The sequence below is a fragment of the Rhea pennata genome, chromosome 2, assembly GCF_028389875.1.
Source record: "Rhea pennata isolate bPtePen1 chromosome 2, bPtePen1.pri, whole genome shotgun sequence".
Lineage (NCBI taxonomy): Eukaryota > Metazoa > Chordata > Aves > Rheiformes > Rheidae > Rhea > Rhea pennata.
The window spans coordinates 130,654,083-130,677,250 of NC_084664.1; the positions used below are offsets into that span (position 1 = coordinate 130,654,083).

General features: G+C 34.6%; 1 protein-coding gene across 1 annotated transcript in view; it reads right to left on the reverse strand.

Annotated features, from left to right (window-relative positions):
* LOC134136626 (lipoxygenase homology domain-containing protein 1-like) overlaps window positions 1-23,168 on the reverse strand; it is a 131,999-nt gene that overhangs the window by 21,806 nt on the left and 87,025 nt on the right. The window contains exons 28-33 of the mRNA XM_062568542.1: window positions 21,500-21,632; window positions 20,027-20,166; window positions 15,421-15,673; window positions 10,614-10,855; window positions 7,972-8,098; window positions 6,171-6,319 (exon numbers count right to left, since the gene is read on the reverse strand). Of these exons, the coding sequence (XP_062424526.1) occupies window positions 6,171-6,319; window positions 7,972-8,098; window positions 10,614-10,855; window positions 15,421-15,673; window positions 20,027-20,166; window positions 21,500-21,632 (1,044 nt within the window). The remainder of the gene's footprint in view (window positions 1-6,170; window positions 6,320-7,971; window positions 8,099-10,613; window positions 10,856-15,420; window positions 15,674-20,026; window positions 20,167-21,499; window positions 21,633-23,168) is intronic.

The following is a 23,168-nucleotide window of genomic DNA, read 5'->3' on the forward strand; positions in this document are numbered from 1 at the left end:
TAAGCTTTGCAAACTTATTGATTTGCTGTCTGATTATTCTGAGCTCACTTGTAAATCTGGAGAAACTCCACTGAAGTCAAAAGGATTTTACTTCTGGAAGGCAAAATAAAGGCCCTCGTACACTGAGCCAGAATCACAAATAGTGTCTGAATATTCCTGTAGACAAGTGAGAACAATCTCTGCCGATGCCTCACTTCTCAGACTGTGGTCACACGGGCTGTTCCAGCTACAGCTGAACTTCCCCATTCCATCTCAATTGCTTGTCACCATCTAGTGATGGTGACCTTCTCCCAAAGGGAAACTAATTGTCACCTTTTTAGCTATGTCAGCATAAACATACAATAGGCTTCTACTCAGTCAAATTTTATCAAGAGAGTGCAAGTAAAAATGCCCAAACTATTAATGACATTAAGATTAAAAATAAAATAAATATTTGGACAGAGTAAATGTGTGTCACCATGCCAGCAGACTTTAAAGGCAGAAATATTAGATGGTAAGCAGCAGTAATGACAACCATTGCTAGTAATAATATCTTTACGCAGCTCAGTAGGAGGAACAGCCTATCTGACTGTAACCTCAGCGTCTTCTATTCTGTCCTCTGTACAAATGTTTCTTTTAAAACACGGTTTTCCACACATCTGAAAAAGACAGGCCTGAACTTCCTCCTAAATTCATATATTTTTACAAGCAAGTTTTTGTTTTATGTTAAATTCCCATCCAAATATGGATTGTAAATGTTTATCATGAGTTTAAATCGAAATGAATGCATGATTAGAGCTTTCTGATCCCCTCTAATTATCGCAGTTCATTTATCTTCAACAAGATTAGTGAAGAATAAATGAAATAGTAGAGGCATCAAAGAAACAAATACTACTTGTCCTGGAATTGATCTTATATTAACTTGCTTAATATAACCGTAACAGAATCTTTTTGAAATAGGATTTGCATTCATAGAACAGCAACAGGAACAAGAAAGACTAGTGGCACATTATAATAAACAGTAGCTATGACCATTAATTAAGTCATAAAAGATATTCCAATCAGACTTTAAGAAAAATATTTTTAATAAAATGCAGAATGACTGCTACAGAGACCAATATCATCAGTTACATCCACATCTGTAAATATATGATATATTACACAAAAGAAATAAAAACTAAATGAAACCTCTCCAAAAACTAAAGACAAATGTTAAAAATATCACTATGGGCAAATTTAAATCAATCTGGCTCTGATGCAGTCTGATTGTTGTTAATGCAATAATAATAGTCCAAGTTAGAGATCTAGTTTGAGTGTTAAAAAAAAAGGATTGGTGTTATCTGCTTCAGTCTGAGTAACCCATTTGATTGCATAACACATTGATGAGGACACCAGAATCCAAAATTCAAGTGACTCCCATTTGGGCTCAAGTTGTCTGACTGAAAGCCACAGTAACATGGCAACCAGTCGGTCTCCAAAAGCAGCCGTAAATGGAGAACACTCTCAGGCAGGTGTGCTGCAGTGAGGCTGGTTCATAAGCCTACGCTATTTAATGTTTGCACCAGGTAACTGGAGGAAAACAAGATTTTACAGATGATGCAAAAACTCTCTCTGGTTATTACACTTGAAAAAGTAGGGTGCTAAGTTGAAGGGAGCTCAGAAACGATTTGTGAGAGTGAATAAATCATTGGGAACCCTGCCTTACAGTGAGTCAAGCAGCCTAATCTATTTAACTTGTCAAAGACAAGCATTGTGATTTGATTATTGTCATAAATACCTTCAAAGGAAGCAGAAAACTGGTGCAAAAGAGTGATCAGTCTAAAAGTCAAAAGTGTAAGAAAATCCAGTGCCTAGAAGTTAAACCTTGATAAATTTAGACAGAAATAGTGTGAGCTTTTAAAAAAAGATATTTATGCTACATTCCAAGTAGATAGGCTCTTCATCACTGGAAGTTATTAAATCTGTATTAGATTTTTTTTCCTTAAAATATTTGCTTTAACTCGGTCAAAGCTTTTGGACTGGAACTAAAATTAACTCAGTTCTTGTTGCATAGGGGGAAAATCATTGAATATTTTATTTGCTGAAAAATGCAGACTTGGATTGATCATATTTATTTTTAAGTTCATGATGAATTGAGCTAATAAAATCAGCTGTATTTTAAGATTATCTTTATGTTTAAAAAAATGAAATTAATCTGGCATAGAATTCACTCACCTAACTTGCCTATCTAAAATAAAATCTATTGTAAAATAGTTGGTCAAGTTCCCCTGAAAGCATAGCTCCTGAGAAAGCAAAAGGCACCCTCTGAGGATAATTCATTCCCTCTTAAGATAAACGTCTAAAATAAAGAAGGTAACCACCTCCTGAAAACATCGATTTCACTCCACAGTTGCAGAAGAAGCTCAAACTATCATGTTAGAAAAGACATGCACATTATAGCTAAAGCTAGGTGAGGTAAATTCCTTTAATTTAATTTTGAAGTATAAGTAAAAAGAGAGCAACTCCTCAAGTAATTAATTTTAGAGTTAATTAATTTTGTCCACTCTTTAATTCTTGGCAACAAAGTTTTATATTTTTTCTTGCCTGGAAAAATATGCCAGGAAACCAAAATTAGTTTTTCAGATAACTCTAATATGGTGGCCTGTGTTATGAAAGAAGTCAGACTAGGTGATTTTAATGGTATGTTCTATGTTTACCTGCTTTAAGTCTATTACCAACTGTGAAATTCCACCCCAGAGGTATCACCGAGACCATACAGGGCTCAGATATTTTACACTGTTCCAGGATTATATAATCTGTTCATCGTGTTCTTTATTTCTGGTCTTATCCTTACAGTTTTTGACAACCTCCATTAGTCTTTCCTTCACTATAATGGCTTTCCATATTTTCCTAGCTTTCCTCTGAATAATCCTTCTGCTGGATGACCAGGCCATCTTACTGTTCATTTCTGCACTGCACTATCTTGGCCAGCAGCCTATCACTGTGATTAATATATTTTGATCAATAGCATTTTGCAGTTATTTAATCACCATGTCAGATGTGCTTTCCCCAGAAGAGAGTTTTATCAGCAGTAACAGAACAGTAGTGTCCTAGATGGGATGTGATATGGGCACTGCAGACAAATAGTGACTTCTTAACAGAGGCCACAGCACATATTGTCCCACATTCTGGCCATATTCAGTGTATTCTGTCACAGATGTTCTTTTTTTGAAGTAATCTTTAAAATTACCAGTGCTTAATCTGTAAGCAAGCACCGAAACTGAACACCAGCAGTCACCTCTTACTGACAATTTTTGTATGTGCTGCAGTTACCATGGTACCAACCTGAGCAGTTGATGTCTAAATATAGGGCAGGATAAAGCCCTGTCTCTTTCCAACAACTAATAGAATGAAGTAAAAATTCCCAGAGATTTTGCTGTTTCAATAATTCGGGGTACTTAAAATACCAGCCATCTGCATCATACAGAGGTTAAAATACTCAAATATTACTCATAATATATCCAGTGTAGTTTACCATTTTTGATGGAACTGATCTGAAGAAAAAAGCCACATTCTCAAAGAGGAAATCTGTGGCTAACTCACAGCCATATGGCAGAACACACAGCAAGTTCATCAAAGACCATATAAAAAAGGCACAAAGGAATTTAACTGTAGTGGTGAGTGCTGGAAGGAATATAGAGGTATTGTAAGACGGAGATGATTTTATATAGCAGGGTCTTGATTATTACAAAATGTATGAATTGTCTATATTTAGTTGAAGACTGTAGTGGGTAGCATCAGAATTAAACTGATTCATATGAATCATACTTATGAATAAATAGTAATAGGAATAATAAAACCTGAACTGCATGAAGTGCAGTGAGGTTACTCTGCCTGCCCTGATAGCTTTTAGGAGAACATCAAACATGGCATCCGTATCAGACCAATTTGAAATAATGTAGCTCTTGCAAATCTGGTCCTCTCATCATTTATCGGAGAGATCACTAGAAACCTGGCTTTCTTGGTGACTGTGGTACTTCCTCCAACACGGGGTAAGCTACAGGGAGCTGACTAGTGAAGTGATAATTTCATGCACATCAGTTCATCTACCACTTCTAAATAGCTTCACAGATGTAAGGACTTTGGAAAGACTCAAAGGCAACTTTTCAGAGATAAAAAGTTAATTCAGTCTTTTACCTTCATGTAACCCAGCTTATGTAAATGAAAGACCTACTAAATGAGAAGAATGTACTTGAATCTACCACAAAGTCCTCAAAATATTTAAATATTTCTACGCATGTTTGCATTGCTAAGATGTTGTTTGCAGCAGTGCAGACATTCTGTGAGACTAAAACCATATTTTGATATGATTTCTAACAGAAACAGTGTTCCAGATCACTAGCTGTTACTGTATAGTCAAGGGAAAAAACATTGCAAGGAAAAGCATATTTAAAATGTCAGAACAACCATGAAGATTCAGAATGCAAATTCCATGTCTGTTATAATCCAAAATCCTCCAAACTACCAAGTCCAGATTCTCTGACTGCAGGAGTGCTCAGCACAACATGAGATTGGGCTGGTATAGAAAGAAGCATTCTACACTTGACAGTCTCTTTAGAGATGAAGCAAAGAAAACATTGGGAAATTTCCAAAAGATGCTTTGAACAAAATGTTGCTGCAAAGGCAGGAGTCTTGCCTGCAGAATAAATCTTCTTTTTATTGATCAGCCAAATATTTCTGTTTTATTTTCACTGGACAAGGAACAAATCAAGACTTTTCTGTTTTTCTGTTACTTTGCTAAAAGCAATTTCATTTACGTTAAACTATTTTTACTCCATGAGACCAAAAGGATGCAGTTCAGAAATGCATTAACTCATATATATAGTTTATCAATAAACCATAAATTGAATTTCAAAATTAAGGAAGATAGTTGTGCTTTTTCAAAATTGAATATACTCATTTACAAATATTTAGCGCCTTCAAAAAGAAAGATTTAAAGTATCTTCATTCTCTTATGAATAATAATTCCAAATGGATCAAATCTAGCAAGGTAATGACTCCCTTCAACTCCAACTGAATTCACAGGACTGGGAATTAGAAGAGATTCTCCTAATCTCACATATCATGCCTCTGCTTTGGTTACAATACAAGCTGAGCTGCAAGTTGACCTCCTTAGATAAACCCTCTTTTTGAGAGGCTGGCACCAGCAGAAGGAAATAGTTTACTGCATGATGTTTCTAAACTAAATGCAAGGAGGAGTTAGAATATCATAGTCATAGTATTCACTGAGATTTCAAAAAGGTATAGGAGTGTACACACTGTAAGAAAGATAGGCAACTGTCTATTGTAAAATATGCTCAGCACTTCTGGTTATGAGACACTTATTTTCATTTTGATAAACTATCCCAAGAGAAATTTTCTATACCAAATGTTGGTTTCAGAATTTTTTTTTAATTGTTTTAATCTCAAAGTTAATTTTAAAGTAAATATCTACAGAAAATACAAACACATTGATTATTATATGTTTAAAAAAATCTAGTATCTTTTCATGAGAAAGTTTCACTCCCTTTATCTATAGCTTCCAACATGGACTAGGGTTTGTGTCAAAGACATTTTGTTCTAAATCTTCCTTCATTTCTGCAGTAGTTTTATTAGCTAAATTCCCTCAAATTTCTGTTTGTATTGATGATGGTACAAGCAAATGCATCTCTGGCAGCCGTGCTGGTCTTTGGCTGGCCTGCATCTATGAGCAGGGAGACTCTCTCCTCTGAAGACCTAAGAAATCTCTGGAGGGGAGTAACACCTGACTGTCTACAGGGGACAAGAGCTGGAACCAGGGGTGGACTGCCAGTGGAAAGGCTGAAGGCAGGGAAAGGAGCCTTACCCTGAAGACTGGCAAGCGAAAAATGAATTAATGGAAATGGAGTCTCTTCATTGCCCTATTGTCAGCAAATACCCAGGAAAACCACGGGTATGTAATTTGAAAACCTTCAATATTGGCAAAACTGAACCTAGAAATGCTTGATATTGTCATTTTATTACTTTATCAGAGTTGTTAGCATACACATTAGTATATTTTAAGTAAGATAGATACAGATATGCACACACATATACACAAAAATACAGAGCATTGCAAATTAGACTTCAGAGACTCTATCATACATTAAGTCCACATGAATTGGAAAAATATCGTACAGAGGTGATAATCTTACCTTTCCTTTAGTGAAATGATCATCTCCTTTTCTTACTAATTTTCTTCTGCCTGTATCTCCCAAGAGACCTTGCAGCATGACATACACATCTGCATCTGTTCCTGACCCAGGGGATGATCCCGTAGTGATATAGAGAATATAGTTTTTCACTTTGGGGGGGGGGGGGGAAAGAAAGATGTACTAAATCTTAACAAGTAAAACAAATGTTAAGAAGTTTAATTAGTAAACAAAAGATGCTATTCAATAAATTTCTATTATATTTTCATTTTTATTCCTGCTCAAAGTGATCAAAGGGCAAATAAAATTACAGTGGTTAGAAAAGCACATAGAAGCATTGTAATTAAAATTTAAGAACTACTGTAATTAGAAATAACAAGCTAAACAGTTTGTGAGTGGGTCTGAAACACAGAGAAAAAAAAGTGAAAGAAGATAATGAACACATCACCAGTTGCTACAAATACATGTAAATAATACTCCACCCCACACTTGTATGAATTTAAATGCATAACACTCCTGAAAAATGTCCCCTAAGGTATGGATGACACTAAATTACTCAAAAAGCACAGCTCTGTTCTGAGCTTCATTGGATTTAACTGAAATGGAGCTCAGCTAGAAAGAGGGTAACTTCTGTATTTCCTCTGGATCATGGTCCAGCCATTGACTGGCTATTCTACACTGTACTAGTTTAGCTATTTGCTTCAGCAGGCGATTTCAAGAACGGTTATGTATTCTCTTATAACTTATTATAATTCCTCATTTGGGCAGTTCTTGACTGACTGTTTATGTTAAATACTCATTTGAACTCCCAGAGAAATGCAGAAGACACTGGTGATCTGGCCCCCGAAGTAACAAAGAAGCAACATCCCCAGAACATTCAATTGAAAAGGCAAAAATCACAGGCAGGACACAGAGAAAACAGTGTTTGTCCTCGTGCTAAATGCTCCTTAGAAGAAGGAACAGCATTCCTAAAGTTTTAAATGTCGATAGTCATTGAGAAAAAAGTGAAAGTGGATAAAAGGCAAAGTGCTTTTTCAGGGAATATTCCAGTAGTATTTTTCAGTTCACAATCATGGAGCTTCCGTCCAAGTGTCTTTCTTGAGGCTAGTTATGGAAACCAGAAAAAAAGGCAGGCAATGTACTGATTACTTGGACTACTGAATGAAACCCTTAAATTCCAGGGAAACATACAGAGGGGACTGGAATATTCTCCTGGTAGAATATCCATTTAGGGCGAGAGCTGCTGCACTCTTCATTAACTCTAGTTATGAATTTTCTTAAGGTACACAGAGCAAACGAAATCAATCTAGTCTTGAGATGAAGACACAACTCATACAAAAGCATTTTAAAATATTTTACCACTAGGTCACAGGACAAGAATGCCTGAAATTCTAGGAACACAAACATAAATTTCTGGTGTTAGGGGCCATGTATCTCTGTCTTATCTGAAAATACACTACTAAACTTGTTTCCTTTGGTTTCCTCTGCGAAATAACTAAATAATATAAAGAAAAAGCTGAACTATGCATACTGTTCAAAACCCTGTTAACATTTTCAGCGCTGTATGCCTGCTCTTTTACGTGTCCCCAGATTATATCAATCAGACTTGGAATGCAAAATGCACGACTGAGATACAACAATATACACAGACAGATTTTTTTAAACAGTTGAGTAGACTGCACCTAGCCATGCATCACTGGTTAAAATGAATAGAATGCATCTCCTAAATCTTTTGGACTGTTCTGAAAATCTTAGCCTTCATCATTGACCAGTTTTTTTCCAATGGTTCTGATTTGCAACAAACCTGCTGGAAAAGGAAAACCAGCTGTGAGAACTGGAAGCTCTGCCACTGTTAATCCTTCATCATCTGCAAAATTGCGAGAAAAGGGAAATTCTAGAGTATTTTTACTTTCTCTGTGTTGAAGCTTTACCTAAATAGAGAACAAAAAGAAATAATGGTTGTAGTGTCTGCGTCATGAGTTCTAATACAGACTAGAGCAAGAAACATGCTACTACTCACAGATGAGAGAGAACATGCAGTCTCAATAATACTGTGGAAGAGGAAACACATTATTCTAAAATATTTTTGAAAGCAGTCTGTTAAAAGGGATGGGATAGAGATTTTCATAATTAAAAAGAATTAAAATGTTGTCAACATTATTGTTGTAGAGACTGCAGTAAGGGGGATAATGTTTTCGAATGGTTCAGAAAGGCTCTTTTATGTAACATATTCATCCAGTGTACTAGTGATATGACCCTTTCAGTTTTTGAGAAATGTCAGTATGCAGTAACATTTTTCAGTGCTGAATGTTTTCTCATTCAGAGTAGCTAGAGAAAAAAAAATTAAGTGTTTCTGGGAAAAGCTGAAAAATAGAAATCAAGTATGTTTTTATGACGTATATATTATCTGTACATATGCATTGATTACATTACTGAATATTTTTGAGGCCTAAAAACTACTGTATATAAAGTGATAAAAGGATGATACTGAGCAAGGTGGCTAAGTCTTGCTATCAGGAAACTAATTTTAACAACGAGGCATCTCGCACTACAGAACTGCCACCTATGCTACAAGACAAGCTAACTTGTCTAACTCTCTAAGCTACTATAACTCTCTAAACTACCTAAAGCTGGACCAAAGTACCTGAAAGCATGCTGCAGGGTGGAACCCCCCTCTGAATAGGGCACAGGAAAGGCCTACTCATTTGTTTCTTCATGATCTAACATACTACGTTTTAAAAACAACCAAACACTCAGCCCAGTAAGTTCACCATATTTGCTTAGAAATTCTCATTGGTAGGTGGCAGGATTATTTTTGTCTTCAACGAACTACTATTATTATTTCATGATGACAGATACATTGAAAGATTTATTTTTAAATGAAGTACAAAGTATAGTGCAAAGTTCATATAATTTCTCTTTCATACTAACATCTACTTTCCTGAAGTTTCTTGAAAATCAGATTTCATTTACTATGTTATATTTCTTCAAGAACAGAAAGAGGCAAGAATAAAGATGTTCTTATCTCTGAGCTATTACATCCTCTAGGAAAAAAAAGCATATTTTACTTTTTTTTTGTTCTGGACAATCTGTCATAATAGTTTCAATTTCCTCAAAAACATCAAGAGAATTATTTTGTAGTGATGGCTATAAAAGTAAGCTCTGAATCTAAATATGGAATTCAACCAACTGAAGCACCTGCATTTACTTGTGATAGAAAGGGGAAATTCCAATGAAGTCTGGTCTTGTAAAATCAAAATAAAATAGCAAAGAAATGACCACCTTGGTTCAGACCAGCCGCGTAAATAGATTGCTAACCTGTCTTTGATAATAGATATTATCCCCAACCTAGATATTTCATACAAGGATTCAATCAGTCCTGCTATGAAATCTGTGGGACAATGGGAGAATATACATCACAAGGCAGAAAAGGTTATATTTCTATCTCTTTTTAATCCTACCTAATGTAAATATGGATGTTGTCTTTATCTATATAAATGAAAGTGATTTTTCTTCTAATTCAGTGTTGAGTCATTGCTGTGACCTAAGGAAGAAAAGCAGGCTAATAATGTCATTGTTTGCAAGTGCCGAGTTTCTGTCACATTTCACTGTGATCCACTGTCTCCTAAAATCTCCAAGAAGCGGTATTAATTTTATCAATAGATTTGTTACTAAGGAATATTTTATTTGGCTAGGAAGACAAAATTAACAACCTGCCTACCAGTTAAATGTCAGGGGGTTTCAGCTCTCTATTTAATATTATGTATCAGAGATGAAAATTATTTTTTTCTCCAATTTTTAATGAGAACAAAATACAATAAGGGAAATAGTATAGTTGCAATTTGAAAGATGATTTTTTTTCCTTAGACTTCTTTTCATTTTGCCAGTATAAGAGGATAAAGATATTTTTTGTATAGTAAAGTGCCATAGCAATTTCTATGTGATGTCAGATTTTAGCTTCAGCATCTTGGACATCAGAAGAAAAATTGTCACTTTTGCTGTTCACCTATTTTTTTCACATGCCAACTTAAATGGCAGATATTTTCATCAAAAGACATTGCTAGTGTCTTACTTAATTATTTGCCTTGGATCACTGGATCCACAACATGCAACAGCCAATTTGGAATTATGGAAATACTGCCACGCATGCCAGTGCTACAGTTCTGAAAAGAGATCTCTGAATATGCTATAGATAATGGCATGTCTGTGTATATGCCCTCCAGAAATCCACTTACAAGATTTGCAAGTTTTTTGTTATTCAAAGGTATTCTAATAAGTTTTTTGAGTATACTCTGAAGTTAGCACACCACAAGTGTTACCAGATCCAGTTACTTTAGTAAATTAAGTATTATGTAATTTCAAACAGAAACTGGATGTAATAGAATATGAAAAAATAGAATTTTACAATAATTATGTAATCTATAATAATAATTATTATTTTTTTACCTCACAGCAATGCCAAGTCTCTCCTTCTCCAGCTTCTTCAACTTCTAGGCGAACTTTGCATATAGTATTGAATTTCTTATTTAGTTCAATTGAAGTCTCATAAATCTGCTTTTTTTTAAGAGATCCTTTGGGAAATGTGACTGAAGTACAGGTACCTTTTTCACCACATACAGTTAGAGACATTTTAGGACTTATGGAATTAGAAGAAACATCACTAGTTGTGACAAGGACATCCCAAGTTCCTGTTGAAGCAAAATAGCAGAAAATAATTAATAGATTGGCTGAATATCCAAAATAATTCAGGAATTACTAATAGGGTGAGTTAGTGAGTGACTAGAAACTCAATCCTATGTTTGCATTGAGATAGAATCCTGAAATACAACAATTTCACTGATTATCACTAATTTAGTACACATACAGAGAAACAGATCTGGACTGTGGCCTTTGTGTAATAAAGATGGATCATGCATATAGGATAGCCAGTTACATGTTAGAAACTTATGAAGAACCATGCCAGTTCATTACTCTCTATCCCTTCATAAATGTTTCATCTAATGATTTTAATATTTTTTGATTTATCACTACTCAAGTGCACCTCTCCTACTAGGTATTACCCACTATCACGTTTGCATTCTTTCTTTAATTTCAGCTGTTTGAGGAGCTATTTAAACTAGAATGTTAATATTTCTACAAATATTATTTAACAAGGTGCTGATGAGATAAACTGATTTAAAACTTGAAATGTGGTATTTTTATCACATATAACCAAAATTATCACTCCAATAAAATACAAAACTTTATTCGTTTGTTCTGTAAAGATGTTTAGTGAGAGATTAAAAATAATTCTATGCAATACTTCATAGATTTTCCTGCTTTAAGAACACAGAAAACATCCAAATCAGCAGTTTTACTTTATAAGAAAAATGAAAAATTACATTAAAAAGAAATAGCAATTAGTGTTCAAACTAAAGGTCTAGTTTGAAGCACTTTGCCTTTTTAAAAATCCAGCTGAATTGACAGTCATAAGTCCTCACAAGCACTGCAGAGGCAGACTAGGTAGGCTCCTGCGTAACGTCTGTGATTCCATAACGAACGGAGATGTTCAGTTAAACCTCCAAATAGCAAGACATTTTGGAGGGTCAGTCACCTGCACCCCACCGACTAAACTGGTTTTAACATGTTCATTCATGGTAAGAGAATATATAGAATTCTCCGAGCTCTTCGAGACTATGATTTCCATTTAAAAAATCATGACTTCTACAAGGAGGCTTTTATCACCTGGGCTGGTTTAGAATTGAGCACAACTGACCTTTATTAAGATAGCTGAGCTGTGTTTCCGAGCAAGCCAAAGGCTGATTTTCTAATTTATGATTTTGGCTAATCATAAATAGCTACCATTTTCATGTCTATGAGCATTAAAAATAAGTGAAACCAAGGATATCCATGAAAAAGATGGATGTGAAGTAAAAATTCACCATATTCGCAGTGACATAATCCAAGATATTTTAGCCTTTTAGTACTGAAATAGACTTTAAACTATCAGTGGACAGTTGCCTAAGAGCACAGGCCTGTAAATGTTATTTCTAGTGGACCCTACTTTCTACTACTACATGTATCCTATACCATATAATCCGTTTCATAAATTTGTCAAGATTTGATTTGAAAGCAGCTGCGTTAAGCTTCTTGACTTCTCTTTAGTCAAATCTAAAAGAAAACAATGCTAAAAATTCATTCTCTCCTGCTCAGAAATCTTTTAATTTTCACAGAATGGCATTAATGGACTGCTGAAATACATTTATTTTTATGTAACATTTTCTGTTAGCATAAGTAACTCCTTTCCCTCCTAGATATGTAAGCCCCCATTAATTTGATAGATCACTACTGCATCCATTTTCAGCCTTCAATTTGCTAGTCTAACTACACCAAGCTTTTTCAATATCCTCTCCCAAGAAAGACTTGACACATCCTTGATCAGCATCTTATATCTTCTTTACAACTATTCCAGTATGAACAAGGCCTTTTGGACACAAGTGACCAGAATAGTACCCAGCACTCCAGATGAAATATTGTTGTTTCTTTATACAATAGCATTATTTCTTCTGCATCTTTATTGCTAATGCCTCATTACATATAGGGTTACAATTACTTTACCCATAACCACATCACATTGTTTTCTCAACATTATCCTGTGATCACATAAGAAACCCAGATATTTCTCCTACTCATATCCCACTGAGGAGCTCGTATAGCAGAAATAATTACAAGGCATGGAAATACAGAGCTAATACATTTTTTACATTCTTATCTACTACTTTGATTCGTAATTTCCAAATGAAATCAATGGAAATTAGGAACCTGTACAAGAATTAAGACTTAAATAGTTAGCAGGATTTAGGTCTAATTGTGTTCAAGCTTTGTGTCTACAGAATTCCATTCCAATGTTTTTCTTCCAGTTCTCAAAGTCTTTGAGTTTATCACACAACCTCCTAATCCTCCTAATAGTATTCCTTGAGTTTTTAGCATCATCAAATTTCATTAGCATGTCCATTCTCCCTTCTCCAGCTCATTACAATTTTTAATTTTACTACTACTTTCTGCTTTCTAATTATTAGCTAATAGTTTCCCATTAAGCAAATAAAATTCAGTACTGAAATTTAGACATCTTAGATGCTACTATATTTCTCCTACTGGGAAAAAATATTTCTAAAAAAAAATCAACTTTGTTTGACAATCTATCTTTAGCAAACTCATGATGCATTTCTTCTCATTTCCTACAACCTCTGTTATCTGAACTATTCTTTTATTTAATGTGTGTTCTAAAAATTTGCGTATGATTGATTACTAGGTCTATAGTCATCTATACTATGCTTTCCATTTTTAAAAATATTGCATTTACTGTTTTCAAGTCACATTTTTTGTCTTCATGGAGTCATTTCCTTGCTGCTAGATCTGCTATTTTATTTCCTAATTCTAATTTCCTAATTCCTAATTTCCTAATAGACAGAGACTCCTTTGGTTGAGTACAGAAAGCTCTCAAAGTTCCGTTTGTGTTTCAGATCTGGTGATTTCTGATAGCCTCATTCCCATTAATAACTTTGGTTTTGCTTCCCTTGCCAACATTATGGGTCCTCAATGGAAACAGTGTTGAATTTGTTTAGGGATTTTACCTATTTCACCTTTAGTCTCTGCTGTATTGTTCCCGCATAGTCACATATCTTTCCTTGTTCACATGTTTCCCTGTTTACTTTATAAGTAAATGATTGAAGAGCCTTGCTATTTGTTTTAATTCTCTTATAAAGTCTGACTCAGCTTGACATTTAGCAATTCCCACTGCATGCTTATGCTTACTGACCTCTAAGATGTAGTGCTGTTTGCTGATCAGTCTTTTCTCTATTCCTTTTAGGCTCTGTGATTACTTGTAATATTCTTTTTGAAGTTATTATATATCAAGAACAGGATTGATTTTGAATAGATAAAGCACTGAATATTATTAATCATAAGTTTTGGAAAATATTAGCAAGCTTGAACTCAAAATTTTGCGGACTATATGTCTGTGGGAAGCAGAGGAAGGAGAACATTGTTACATAGCTACATTCAGACTAGTTAAGCTTTACAAATAAGGATACAAGTTTTCTCACACTTTTTATATTACCAGCTAAGAAAGAAGATTCTGCTCAGCCTTCAGCTGATGCTCTGAATTAATCTCAGGAGAAGCCTGCCTCATTCTGTGGTTATAAAAGGCACCTATGGAGACTAATTTTTTAGAGACTGAGAATATTTGCAATGACACAATATAGGCATTTCTTATTTAAAAATTGTCAATATTTTGATGATTTTAGCTCAAAGCCCCTCATCCTATGCTCATAGTTCCATGCTATACTTCTGTTATCTCAGCAACATTATTTTTATATTTCTTAGATGATACAAAATATATGCTACTGGACAAAGAATGGGTAGATAAATAAGAGAATACATACTACCACCTGCGTCTGCAATTATGTATAATATAAAACCCTCAAAGTATAAAATGGAATATCCATGAGCATATAAATTAATGAAGATCTTTTTACAAAATTGCTGATTTAGGTTAGACAACTTCAAATTAGTTAACATAGGCTGATTTACCATTTCTAATTCAAATTTCATAAATGGACCTAAACCAACATTTTACATCTTCAGAAAGGACATGTGAGAGAGCTAAGAAAACCTGTGCTATGGCAAGGAATAGAAGACTTGACATGTTTTCAGTTGTCTGAGTTGTTCAGTGTCTAAATTGTATGTCTGAATTTTGGTCCTCTTTTTCTTTAAACATTTTAAATAGAAATTTGGTTTCTCCTCAAGTAACTGCAGGAACTCATGCCATTGATTTAAGTAAAAAAGAAAACTGCAAATAGAAGCAAATGATTTTTGCAAATATGTGAACATACGGGAAAATTTCATTCTACTAAAGGAAGAGTTTTTGTATCTCTTCTTGTGATTTCATCTCTGTTGCAGGAGCCTTCTGCTCTGCATTGACTGCCATATGGAGCAACCTACCTCTTTCTGCTTCATCTTTTTACAAGCCTCAACTAAAAATGCACTTTCTTCATTGCCTCCATCACTTAATGCTAGTCTTTCTTCTCTGAACATTTTAACCGTATTTACCAGCTTTGGAAAGTGTTTGGAGGGACAGTTTTCTGAAAGATGTTATTCACATCTAAGTTATATTTCTGTATAGTTGTTTTAGTCTTAAACATAATCTGAAAAAATAATACAATTTACAATTAAAACAAAAGCCAAATCAAGCTTTGATGATTCTAGACCTTACCATGAATCTTTCCTGTCAACATCCCATTTCTGACTTTTCCAAGAAGTCTCAGCATTCGTTCTGTCTGTTTATCACCAATTCCGCTGTCTAACCATTGTCGGCATAAAAACACATATTGGCCATCAGTCTTGCCTGATTCATGGATGATAATTTGGTCCAGATACCATCCAGCTCCATAACCCATATTACTGTGCTCAACAAGTACTTGGCTTAACAGTCCGAGGTCTATCGCTTTCAATTCAGATATACTAACCTAAGAAAATAAAGACAAAATCAATAGCATAAAACTGATTAACCTATTCATTTTTAAAATATATTTAGAAAAATTATCTTTGGAAAGACAAATTCCTTTCAGTCTGAAATATCCTTTTCTTCCTGATAGCAAAGAAAGATATCATAGGCTCGTATTTGGAGACCTTATCATTCATAAAATATGTGGGTCCTTGAATACATACATTTTCCCTTTCACATTATCTCTGCATCTCAGGTTCTATTACCAAAAACATCCTAAAGAAGTCTGGATGGAAAGAAACTTCAGGTCATGAATTTACTTGCAGAAGCCTCATGAAAGCTGCAGCAAGGCTCTGTAGCCTTTGCTTTACCAATCCCACATAACTGAACAAGAGAGAGTGCTAGAAATGTCAGAACATACCTGGTAAATGGAACTTTGGTTTAAATAAGGCACTTTATTTTCAAATGTTTCAAAGTCTTTTGTATTCTAAGTCTTCTTTTTTTCACATGGGAAATTTATTACTCAACTCTGAACAGAAATACTGATACTGTTGATGACTATGCAAACAAAGGATGATGCTGACATTAGAAAGTATAACTAAGGCTGTGCATACATATAGGCAAGAATTAATGTGCTCTTCAGACGTAAATAGACATCTGTTTAAATATTGCTACGACTACCAGTAAACAAAAGCTAAATGGCAACTGCACAAATCCATGTTGGGATGGATAAATTATGTGAGTGAGAGAATGAATGTGTTCTGTGCAAGAGAGAATATGAGAGAGTGGGCAGATACATGGGCATGTGTGTGGGTGACATTAAAAAAAACAGATGGATGGTAGAAACAGACGCTGTAATTTTTATTTGTTGCCAACCAATTTTCCACCAGGCAGGAGAAAGCATGAGGACCAGAAAACGACAAAAGAAGAGATGATTTTTAAAAAGAATTATGTCATCTGGTCCATTCCCCTGTCTGTGTGGGACTATTCTCTACAATGTGCTCCGAAAAAGAAACATTGGAGTTGTTATTCCTCTCACAGATTTAGGATTTCCAACATTCTTATCTTGACATATCCATGATCTCCCCAAACAGTTACCATGGCAAGTTACAGCCCTTCATGTAATTCATAAGCAGCCCAAAATAGGATATAGCTGTGAGAAACAGCTTGTAAATAACTTTTTGGGAGCACTCACTGCTTTTTAATTTTATTCTTTGTAGTTCCAAGCCAAATATAATTTTCTTTTCAGTCTACATGGCCCTTGACCCACAGGGAATAGCCTGTATTACTACTATTCATGGTCCTTCACAACTAACTCTGTCTGAAAAAGGGATCTATCATTAGTTTCATTCTTTGTGATAATAATTAACAGCCATTAGACAACAGTGGTCACTATCACCCATTGTTATCAATGAATTCTCGTAATAATATATTAAATTACTCACTGCAGCATTAGCAAGAGTGTACGTTTGGTTTATATCATTACATTTCCTATTTTTTAATTAAATTAAAAGTTTTTCCTATATTTTGCTGATAATTTTTGTCTTCTTGCTTGTCCTCATACTCAAGCCTTTTATCAGTCAAGAGAGATCCCCTTTTCCCTACATCTCAAGTTTCCTTAATTTTGTCTTTTTTGGCTGTTCTTTCCATATTTTCCAGGGATGTTGCTGATATAATCCTGTCCCTTATGACAGCTTGCCATTCTTGTCCCTTTCTTCCATCTCCTTTTCTTATATACTGTCACTAAAACCTCATCCCAATCTTTTTATTAATCTACTTCTTGTAAAAAGAATGACTGATAGTACTATGTCAGACCACAGATCCCTCTAGTCCAGTACCCTGTCTCCTACAGCTGCCAATAAATAGGGTAGATTGTACATGGAAATACTTCTTGAATATAAACTCTCCCAGGCTTTAGCAATTTGTAGTCCAGGGATTTCCTGAGCAGAGAGTGTGTCTTTCTATTCAAGAGCACTCAGTGAAACAGTCTTCCATGACAGTGCGCAGTGGCTTTTTCAGCCTACGTGCATTTTACCATCTGCAATATCTTTGGCACAAAGTATCTTGGATTAATTATGAGCTATGTAAAGAGCTACCTCCTTTTGTTTTGAATCTGCCACCTGCAGATCTCATTGAATGCTCTTCATTCCTTGTATTTCAAGAGAAACAGGAGAATTACTCGTTGTCTCTATGTCATTCGATTTTATCTTATCTCCCTCACCCTTTGTCTAATCGTCTGTTCTCCAGGTCAAACAAGTCCTTGTTTGCTTAGTCATTCCTTCTGTAGAAGGTATTCCATATCCATGGACATTCTTGTCACATTTTTAAGACAAGAGAGTCAGAACAGAGCCCAGCATTTATTATGTATGCACACCAGAGAACTACCTAGAGGCACAACTATATTTTCTACTTGTTTTTTTTTTCTTCTTTTTTTTTCTAGTAATTCCTAAAATACGCTCTGTTCTGTTTTGTTTTGGTTTCACTTCTACTGAGTAATGAGCTGACATCATTACAGAACTATCAAATGCCAAGCTCACTTTCCTAGGCAAAAGCTATTTCAGAGCCTATCACAGAGTAAAATTAGGATTTAGGTATATTACTTAATACTTTTGGTAGGAATGCTAAGGCCTATTTATTAAATATCTCCCAATTCATGCTGATTTCTCTAGGTACTATGAATCTAACACTACATTCTTTCTACAAAAAAGGGTTTATTAAGCATAGTTTAGAAAGATGTATGTCATTTTCCTCAGCAGTAAATAAGGCAAGTAAACTTACTTGAATGATATATATGCTTATCTCCTTTTAACCTTTGACTAAATTATTGATTATCTTCATTTATGGTGGGAAAAGAAGGACACGAGGAAGATGAAATGATACATTCAGATCACCAGGTAAAACAGTGACTGAAATTAGAAAGGAATGTAGGTTTTCCACATGTGAGCACACTGTATGACATAATCTAATTACAGCAACAAGAATCTAAAGACTGAGGTTTCAAACAAAGAAAAAGAAAGAGAAGCAGAGTAGGCATTGGAAGATGTTTTAAGAGGTTGGGAAGATATTACTAACGAGTCTGAAAAAGAGGAAGTGTAACTATGGTGAAAAAGATACTCCTCTGTACAAGAACAGAGAACAAATAAAGATAGAAGTCTGTAAAATCAAGAATGGCAAAGGGAGGGTGAGAGGGAGAAAATAATTAATTGTCCCTTCCAGTAAAAGAAGTAGGTTCATCAGATAAAACTAGCATGTGGAAGGTTTACACAGATTATAGTGAAAGTGTGATTCTCACTGTTACAGGACATAGTGGATGCTAATCATGTTTAAAAGAGATTATACAAATTCATTAAAGAAAAAATTGTCTATGGCTGTTGAATACTAAGATGTTGCATCTGATTCAAGAATATACTTAGCTGAGAATCACTGCAGTCTGGATGAACAGTTTGAGCAGTGTATAGGGTTTCTCCTGTTTCTGTAGTCTTACCCAGAAGCCTGCAATTAGCTACTATCAGAGAGGAGATCCTGGACTTGATAAATCTTTGTGCTGAACCAATGCAGCCACCCTTGTATGTTTCTATGTCTGATAAAATATTTTGACATTATAAAGCAAATAAAGGGAAAAAAAAGTCTAATGGTAAGTAAGGCTAGCAAAGCGGTGGAACAGATTTGTTCCTAGGAAAGCATCCTAGTCACTAAAGATCTTAAGAAACCACATAAAATAAATAAGGATCCTGACTTAGTATACAGTGATCAAGCAAAAGATCTTTTAAAAATCACATTTCCTCATACCCAGGCTGAGTCTAGGATATGTGTGAATATGTTGTGTAGGTATAATCATTAATATGTGAGTTGGCAAAGTTTGACCATAGAATTTTCCCCTAAGATTTATCTTGAGCAATTACAGTTTAACATTTACAGACAGCTTTATCTGTTTACAATTCTATTTTTAACCAGCTAATTAACATATGATAGCTAACAAACACATTTTAAATGTCTTAAATGTCTCTTTTAGCTGTATCTGGACAGATCTTTTAAAAAAAAATTTAAAGGAACAATCACAGGAGAGAGCTCTGATATTTCTATTACAACTTACCAGAGAACTGAATATTAAGCCACAGAATGTTATATGTCCTTGGTTTCAGTTCCAGTTTATACAGTTACTGTTTCTTTGTGTTTTTTAAACTTATTGCTACCGGTACTATTTTTGAATTGTAATCCAAATTATGGTAAGATACTTAGTAAGTGGCATATTTTCTCCACAGGTTACCACAGTGTCATGTCAATGTACTTGATAATTGAAAAAAAAAAATAGTATTGGAAGACAGTAATAAGAAGAAACACATTAAACAAGTAAGTAAAATTATTCAGTACTTACCTGTCCTCTTTCAAAATTTGAATGCCTTAGTCTCCTTTTGCAGGAGTCACCTTGCTCTCCAAATACTGTGATAAACACATCCGCATCGGTCCCTGATGCAGGCAATGTTCCCGTATGAACGCTGATTGAATAAAGCACTTCTGTCATGAAAGGTCAGTGAAACAGGACATTACTAAATCAGTCTATTTAGCAATGTAACTACCAAACTTATAAAGAAATTTATTCCAGGTAAATAATTAATTTCAAGACCAAATAATGGAGAAATGCTAATTGGCATTAATGTTCCAACTGAGTTTCATACAGTATGCTAACTATCTCATGACAACACACTAAAACATTGGATATGAAATGTTCTTTATGAATCACTGTAACAATCCATGTTCACATTGCAAAAAAGGAAAATGTGATCTTAGTTCTGGAGTCTTATCCAGATGCAGCTGAAATCAGCTGAAATAACCTAACTGATCTTATTGGACTTTGTAGCAAGCCTCGAACTCTCGTATTAATTAATGATTTTAAATTGATTTAGAATGTACTATTTGTAATAACATTTTGCAAAAGAGAAAAACACAAAAATAACAAAGTTGAAATACACTTATTCTAGATCATCTGCATTCTGTTTTAGCCTGGAAATTTGATAATTACAGCTGCTATCAATTAATTTGGTCAGGAGAAATGGCTCATCTATTATTCATATACGTTATTGTTATTCATCGCAAAGGATAGCTTGCTATGACTTTTGGCTGATGAGTTATGTAGTACATATTCCTTGAGACAGCACAACAAAGATTTTTTTTTTACATGGGTTCTGTAGACTCTGTGAAGAATTAAATAACAGGCTACTAAGATATAAATCCATTTGCAGTCTATCTTTCAACTGGATAGTGAAAGGGGATACTTTTCAATGTCTAAAGACTTCTATTCACAGAGCATAATGAATGAGAGGGTTTTTTTGTAAAGATTGCTTAAAGTGTAATCAGAGCAAAGGAACATGTTATCAAATATTTTAAATACAATGATAAAGTGAAACAGAGAGCTACAGGAGCAGAAATTAGGCTTGGATAAAACTTCAGAAAATACTGTTTTTTCCCTATGTGAATCTTGCCATTATGACTTTGTGCATGCCTTTTTTTAAATCTGCAATCCAGTTTCTCAACTCATGTAAATTGCTCTTTTTCAAAAAAATTCAATAGAAATATACTAATTGGGGTTAGCACTTTTTCAGATATTCAAACTAGTACTTAGCTTTGTGAAAACATTACATGTCATTTGCTTTAAAATAGAAAAAAAGATTGAACAATACACCTTAGTAAAGACCCCTCAGATCACACAGTGGTTTTAATTGAGCCTTTAAAAATAATTTTGATTTTTTTCACAAAATGCCCATTTTGTTTATTCTTTTAGGCAGTTCATAACTTTGTGTGTGTGCTTTTGCATTTTCTTGTGTATTTATTTCTTCGTTCAACAGCATACCCTTGAGTGGTGTCTTATCTGGTCTGACTGCTGCTAGCTCTGTCACAGTCTCTGACCCATCTTCTCCAAATAGACACTGCGCTTCAGTGCAAAAGCTCAAGTCTTGTTTAGTGTCCAGGTCTTTCAGACGAAGCTGCAGGCAAAAGCAGAAAAAGATTTTTTTTTTCTGAAATATTTCATTTCTTGTTTCCATCCTAACAGAAACTCACATTTCTTCCTATCATTAACATACACATACACGCACACAAATTCTCTATAAAGGCTACTTGATTCTGCATAAGAAGGGCTACAGTAGCTGCTGCACGGCCCTGCTTCTGCAGCTTGATATTTATAGGGGGATTCTTCACTGGGCATCCACATGGGGATGGGTCCATTTGCATGGATCCAAGTGGAGGATACAGATTAAATTGACCTGTACATACCTGCTATTTCAGAATTTCAAATGAATGAATACAATTACAGCAATCCTTTTATATATGCCTATTTTTATAGGGCTTTTTTTGGGCAGCTTTTTATTTGTTTAAATGTGACTTGTTATATCACAGCTAGGATTTTCAAAGTTAGCAAGAATTAGTTGCCCAATGGCCAAAGCCAGCCTAATGCCTAATAGTTAGACATTGACTTTAGCTGCCCATTCCTGCTCACCTCCCTTTTCCCAGCACCGGTGCTTTTATCTGCCACTGAGCACTGAAACAGATGAGGGAACTAACTGATCCAGATGAAAACTAAATTTCAAAAAATTGTATTAGGTTAGCGATCTGGCTCAGCCACATTAGCACTTGCAGAGGCACAAGAAAGAGGCAGGTATTTGTGCACTTACTTTTGCACCAGCAATAACTGAATTTGTTTACAATGCTTGGCATACACAAATATCTTCCCTATCAGTATAAACATGTCTTACCAAATATCTCTAAATGTCCAAAACTGTTATCAGTAATAAAATTTCAGTAAGGGTTAACTATATATGTAGACAGATGACTTACAGAAGCAGGACTGATTAAAAAAGTTCTATAAATTTATGTAGGCTTTGTCTTTAAAGTAAAATCTGCCTGACAAATTCCTGTTAGTAAAATTATGTCTGAGCATGAACTTATTCTTCATGAAAGTAAAAATGATTTTGTCTTTTATTGCTGATATGGAAGAGAAATACTGTATTTTAATTAAGGTAAAGCTATTATTTCTACAGTATATAAATCTTTGAAAATTACAGAAAAGATCTAAAATTTAACTAAGGTTGGATCATTTTCTATTGAAACCTACAGAAAACTATAAGAGACGATGGGACAAACTTGGTTTTCTGAAGGTGCTTTAGACATCAGAAGAAAATGTGATACAAACAATAGTGAACGGTGAACAGTAGTACATGTAGTAGGGAAAGGAATGTAGGGGCTTTGTCTTCTTCTTATCCTTTACAGCTGCGTCTGTAATCCATGTTTTTTGTGAAATTGCTGAAATTGGCTGCTACTTCTTTCATTTAAGGAGAATGCAGGGAAAACAACTCTTCCTTCTTTTCAGTTAGGGGACGGGGTTTGACTATTGATCTACAGTAAACTTACACAAACTGACTCTTGCAGTTTTGCTATTTCCTTGGAGTGTCTGTATTTTTAATACACTATGAGAATTCTATTCCAACAAAACCAACTTCTTATGTTTTAGATTAAGATCTATG